The 6406-nt window shown below is 44.3% G+C and overlaps 1 protein-coding gene across 1 annotated transcript; it reads right to left on the bottom strand.

Moving 5' to 3' along the window:
* Positions 1–1326: 1326 nt before the first annotated feature.
* On the bottom strand, positions 1327–5396 carry LOC117279174 (uncharacterized). The gene is made up of 4 exons (XM_070176926.1): positions 5118–5396; positions 4848–5039; positions 4268–4781; positions 1327–1331 (listed from the first exon to the last, which is right to left on the bottom strand). Exons 1-4 carry the CDS (start codon positions 5394–5396, stop codon positions 1327–1329), a joined length of 990 nt encoding a protein of 329 aa, XP_070033027.1.
* Between the last annotated feature and the right edge of the window lie 1010 nt (positions 5397–6406).

Genomic DNA, 6406 nt, shown 5'->3' on the forward strand with positions numbered 1-6406 from the left:
GTTTATATTGATGACATGCTAGTTAAGTCCCTGCGCGCAGAGGACCATTTGACCCATTTGCAGGAAACGTTCGAGATTTTGAGAAAATACAACATGAAGTTCAACCCCAAAAAATATGCTTTCGGGGTCGGTTCGGGCAAGTTCCTCGGCTTCATGGTGTCAAATCGAGGAATCGAGATTAACCCCGACAAAATCAAGGCCATCGAAGACATCACTATCGTGGACAGCATGAAAGTTGTACAAAGGCTAACGGGACGGATTGCAGCTTTAGGCCGATTCATTTCGAGATCATCAGATCGAAATCATAAATTTTTCTCTCTACTCAAAAAGAAGAACGATTTCTCTTGGACCCCGAAATGCCAACAGGCATTAGAGGAACTAAAACGATATCTATCGAGCCCACCACTACTTCACACTCCAAAAACAAACGAAAAACTTTGCTTGTACTTGGCGGTATCGAAAATCGCAATAAGCAGTGTCTTAGTTCGAGAAGAGCAAGGTACGCAATTTCCCATTTATTATATAAGTCGGACCTTGGGTGAAGCAGAAACTAGATATCCGCACCTAGAAAAATTGGCACTTGCACTGATAAGCACCTCTAGAAAGTTAAGACAGTAATTTCAATGTCACCCCACATGCGTATTAATCACTTACCCACTTCGTTATATTTTGCACAAGCCCGAACTATCAGACCGATTGGCCAAATGGGACGTCAAACTCAGTGGGTACGATATCGAATATCAACCCCGTACGGCCATCAAGTCTCAAATTTTAGCAGACTTCGTGGCCGATTTCACGCCAACTCTCGTACTCAAAATCAAAAAAGAACTCCGTTTGAAATCGGGTACGTCATCGGGGGTATGGATCCTTTTTACGGACGGGGCTTCGAACGTGAAGGGGTCCGGGCTAGGCATAGTTTTAAAGCCACCCACGGGCAACACTATTAGGCAATTTATTAAAACTACCAGGTTGACTAACAACGAGGCCGAGTATAAGGCCATGATTGCAAGTCTCGAGCTAGCTAAAAACTTGGGAGCAGAAGTCATTGACGCCAGATGTGACTCTTTGCTTGTGGTAAGTCAAGTAAACAAAACATTCGATGTTCGAGAAGATAGAATGCAAAGGTATTTGGACAAATTACATGTCACTTTGCACCATTTCAAACAATGGACTTTACAGCATGTTCCACGAGAGCAAAATAGTGAGGCTGATGCACTTGCGAATTTGGGTTCATCGGTCGAGGAAGGTGACTTGAGCTCGGGGACTGTCGTTCAACTTTCGAGATCCGTGATCGAAGAAGGTCATGCCGAGATAAATTCTACGAGCTTAACCTGGGATTGGAGAAATAAGTATATTGAATACTTAAAGAACAGAAAGCTCCCATCGTACCCTAAAGATTCAAGGGCCCTACGGACTAAAGCTGCTCGATTCACGTTGGCTTCAGATGGAACGCTATACCGAAGGACATTCGATGGACCATTGGCAGTATGCTTGGGTCCAGGAGATACCGATTACATCCTACGTGAGGTGCACGAGGGCACTTGTGGGAATCACTCTGGTGCAGATCCACTAGTCCAAAAAATAATCAGGGCAGGGTATTATTGGATCGATATGGGCAAAGGTGCAAAGGAATTTGTTCAAAAATGTGACAAATGTCAAAGGTTTGCACCAATGATCCATCAACTCGGGGAGCAACTTCACTCAGTCCTATCCCCATGGCCATTCATGAAATGGGGAATGGATATCGTCGGCCCTCTGCCATCAACCCCAGGTAAAGCTAAATTCATTTTATTTATGACTGACTATTTCTCTAAATGGGTTGAAGCACAGGCGTTCGAGAAAGTAAGAGAGAGAGAGAGAGAGAGAGAGGTTATAGACTTTATCTGGGATCATATCGTATGTCGATTCGGGATACCCGCCGAAATAGTGTATAACAATGGGAAACTATTTGTTGCAGCAAAGTGACGAAATTCTTCGAAGATCATAAAATAAGAAGGATATTATCAATACTGTATCACCCCAGTGGGAATGGACAGGCCGAATCAACGAACAAAACTATCATTCAAAACCTAAAGAAGAGGTTGAATGATGCTAAAGGAAAATGGAGAGAAATCCTACCCGAAGTCCTTTAGGCATATCGAACAACGTCAAAATCTAGTACGGGGGCAACCCCATTCTCCTTAGTATATGGGTCTGAAGCCTTGATACCCGTCGAAGTCAGCGAACCCAGTGCCAGATTTTGATACACAACAAAACTGCAAAATAACGAGGCTATGAACACTAGCCTCGAATTATCGGACGAAAAACGAGAAGCTGCTCTCATCCAATTGGCCGCCCAAAAGCAAGAAATCAAAAGATACTATAATCGAAGAACCAAGCTCCGCCATTTCAAGCCCGGGGACTTAGTGCTAAGAAAAGTTACCCTCAATACCCGAAACCCGAATGAAGGAAAGCTAGGACCGGACTGGGAAGGACTATATCAGGTTCTCAAGAACGTCGGAAAGGGATCATACAAGCTCGGCATTATAAACGGCAAACAACTATCAAGCAATTGGAATGTGTCATATCTAAAACGATACTACCACTAAGGTACGACCCTCCCATATTTATTTATATTTCAAAACTAACCCCTGCAGAAGTCCGATCAGGAGCTAAGATGGATCCTTCAATACGAAGCTCTAGGTCTGAAAGCACGCATTGCACTCTTTTTCCCTTAGACCAGTTTTATCCCAAATGGGTTTTTCGGCAAGGTTTTTAATGAGGCAACCAATGATCGTGCTGCACTTACAACAATATCCGTGGCCTCTTTACAATTGACCTCGAATACATGGGGCATTAGCCCTCAAATATATCAAGTTCTGATGCAAGAAAGTTATTTCACAACAACGGGGTTCTAATAGGAAAAGTTGTAAGAGCCAAATGGTCAAAACGAACCATGCTCATGTAGTTGGCCCGAACCCAGATACGAAACATGAACACATGTATAATGACTTGCAAAGAAAGTTCTCCTATTTATCGATATCTTATATCCAAGAAAAATTCCTCTATTTGGAGATTTATTATGCAAACAGGGTTAAGATAAACTCGACGACTAAGCCTACGTGCTACTTTTATTTCGAGCTCGAGCAAACACTCACTTGACCATTATGCCTACGAGCTACATTACTTCGAGTTCGAATCATTCACTCGACTAAGCCTACGGGCTACTTTTATTTCGAGTTCGAGCAAACACTCACTCGACCATTACGCCTACGAGCTACATTACTTCGAGTTCGAATCATTCACTCGACGACTAAGCCTACGGGCTACTTTTATTTTGAGTTCGAGCAAACACTCACTCGACCATTATGCCTATGGGCTACATTACTTCGAGTTCGAATCATTCACTCGACGACTAAGCCTACGGGCTATTTTTATTTCGAGTTCGAGCAAACACTCACTCGACCATTACGCCTACGGGCTACATTACTTTGAGTTCGAATGATTCACTCGATGACTAAGCCTACGGGCTACTTTTGTTTCGAGTTCGAGCAAGCACTCATTCGACCATTATGCCTACGGGCTACATTACTTCGACTTCGAATCATTCACTCGACTACTAAGCCTACGGGCTACTTTTATTTGGAGTTCGAGCAAACACTCACTCGACCATTACGCCTACGTGATACATTACTTTGAGTTCGAATCATTCACTCGACTACTAAGCCTACGGGCTATATTACTTCGAGTTCAAATCATTCACTAGACTACTAAGCCTACGGGCTACTTTTATTTCGAGTTCGAGCAAACACTCACTCGACCATTACGCCTACAGGCTACATTACTTTGAGTTCAAATCATTCACTCGACTAAGCCTACGGGCTAATTTTATTTCGAGTTCGAGCAAGCACTCACTCAACCATTACGCCTACGGGCTACATTTCTTCGAGCTCGAATCATTGACTCAACTAATAAGCCTAAGGGCTACATCACTTCAAGTTTGAGTAAGCGCTTGCTCGGTTATAGAGGCTATGAAGTCCAAATTTGATTAAGTTGTTTAAATCCTTGTGAAAATATTCATAAGGCGTGAATAAAGTCTTCATAAGACAGGAAATAAAACAGAAGCAAGTCGGTAAAAAAGGGGATATGTTTATATACAAAATTATTTATATGATTGATTACAACGTAAAAATTAAAGACTAAGCTTCCTGATCATCCCCAGGAGCGGTCTCTTCTCTATCGGGCTCTCCCCCATTCTCGGACCCCCAATTCTCGGATCCGCTCTTACTCCAATCGTCATCATCATCGTCATCGAAAACCAAGGCTTCAGCATCGGCTTTGAGTTCTTTGGCTCTTTTTATATCTTCAGCGAGGTAGAAACCACGAGCATGGATCTCCTCGAGGGTTTCCCTCTGATATCGACACTTAGCAAGTTCAGCGACCCAATGTGCTCGAATATCGGCGGTCTCAGCTGCCTCTCTTGCTTGGACCTGGCCAGCTTCAGCATCGGCCCGATAGACGGCCACGAGTGCATCCGCATCGGCCTTTTCCTTTTCGGCATCAAATTCGGCCTTAGCAAGTACAGAGGCCAACCGAGCCTCGAGCTCCTCTATTCTTCTTGCTTGAACCAGGCCTTTTTCCTTCATTCTCTGAAGTTGGGTTTCGGCCGATGATAACTGGGCTCGAGCAGTTTCTTTCTCTGCAGAAAAGTGGTCCATACCTTTTTTCCACTGCAAAGACTGTGCTTTTATCACGTCGACCTCCTCACGAAGCTTCCCGATCATTTTAATTTTTTGCTGCAACTGTGAGACCGAAAAATTAGCCATCGTTCTGGTATCAAGCCCATAGGCTTTTAAAAGTATCATTACCTGCTCAGACAGATCGGTCTGATCTCGGTAAGCCTTGGCCAACTCAGCTCGGAGGTCTTTTATTTCCTCTTCCCTTTGCCTTAAGAGAAGTTTTATGGAGTTCCTCTCCTCAGTAACCCGTTGAAGGTCGGCCTCATATCGACACAGCTCTTTTTGGGATAGAGAACATACTTCTCGATGAACTGCCGCTGCCTGCAAAGAAACAAGAAACAAAGTCAGAAACGAAAAGTAAACATAAAGGCAGTACCGAAAAATAATTTTAAGGCTTACCTGATTCAAAACCTGTTGCACCCCGTGAAAAAAATTCGATTGATCACTAGTACCGACAACGTCCTCGATACCGATAAACAGATCACAAAAGGGATCCTCTCCATCATGAGTCCTGTCTAGATCGAGGGCCCCCAAAGCTTGGGCTTCCCGAATCACCCCTGCGGAAAAAGCGGGGAAGGTGGGCGAATCTTCGATTGCTGCTGCCCAAAATGAATCACTTGGATCATTCTCTTCGGTTCGAAGGGATTCAAGAGGGGCCATTTCAGACATATCCCCCATCCGTTAGCTCCGATGGGATGCGTCTTCGATCTCCGATAATTCAGGGATTCCGCCCGAATCTTTCTCCGGTATATCCTCAGTTCGAGGCGGAGCCTCATGAAGCATCATCGATCTAGCTGCCGATGGGCCATCGGTGGTTGTCTTCGTTCGGGCCGCCAGCGCGGACCCATAGTTTTCTTCTTCTTCTTCTTCTTCTTCTTCTTCTCCGTCTTCATCCCTTAGATGCAGAACTGATTCCACGGTAAAAGGAATGGCATTCTTGTTCGGCTTACAAGCCGTCATCTTATTCGGTTTTGGATATTCGGGAACGAAGGCTCTTTACCTTTTATTTTCCTTCACCGGCTTTGGGACGGAGGCCAAAGTTTCTTTCTCGTTGGACAAGGGCCTCAAAACCACATCTTTGCCCAAACCTACATATGGAAAATTTTATTAAAATATTTGGAAAGCATCTCGTTCGAAATATCAAAGAGTACGAGAAATGGGTTTACCATGATTTTTGGCCTCCCACTGACCCTTTGACAAATCACGCCATGAGCGCTCGGCGTATGTGGAGGTCGAAACAAGAGCTCGTACCCAGTTCTTGAGATCGGGAACTGCTCCGGGCATCCAGGGAACCGTTGCATCACAAAAAGAAGAGTATCGATGAGAAAAGAAATGAAAAAATTAAATAGAAGGAAGTAACAACGGGATCACACTTACGTTTCATATTCCACTCCTCGGGAAAGGGTATCTTTTCGGTCGAAATCAGGTCCGAAGTCCTCACTCGAACGAACCTGCCCATCCAGCCCCGATCCATGTCCTCATCAATGCTAGAGAACAGAGCCTTGGTAGCCCGATGCTGAAGTTTTATTAACCCTCCTCAAAAAAGTCGAGGACGGTACAATCATATAAGATGAACGACATCCCCTTGATTTTGTTCACAAAGTATCGGATCAAGATAACGATCCGCCAAAACGAAGGATGGACCTGGCCTAGGGTTATTTGGTATTGACGACAGAAGTCAATAATAA

This window comes from Nicotiana tomentosiformis, chromosome 5 (assembly GCF_000390325.3).
Source record: "Nicotiana tomentosiformis chromosome 5, ASM39032v3, whole genome shotgun sequence".
Taxonomy (NCBI): domain Eukaryota; kingdom Viridiplantae; phylum Streptophyta; class Magnoliopsida; order Solanales; family Solanaceae; genus Nicotiana; species Nicotiana tomentosiformis.

Excerpts from the sequence above, each read along its gene's own strand:
- LOC117279174 (XM_070176926.1), bottom strand. The coding sequence starts at position 5,396 with ATGGGGGATATGTCTGAAATGGCCCCTCTTGAATCCCTTCGAACCGAA. Across the intron at positions 5,040-5,117 it reads TGCAACAGGTTTTGAATCAG|GCAGCGGCAGTTCATCGAGA; the intron begins GTAAGCCTTAAA and ends GTTTCTTTGCAG. Across the intron at positions 4,782-4,847 it reads AGACCGATCTGTCTGAGCAG|TTGCAGCAAAAAATTAAAAT; the intron begins GTAATGATACTT and ends TCGGTCTCACAG.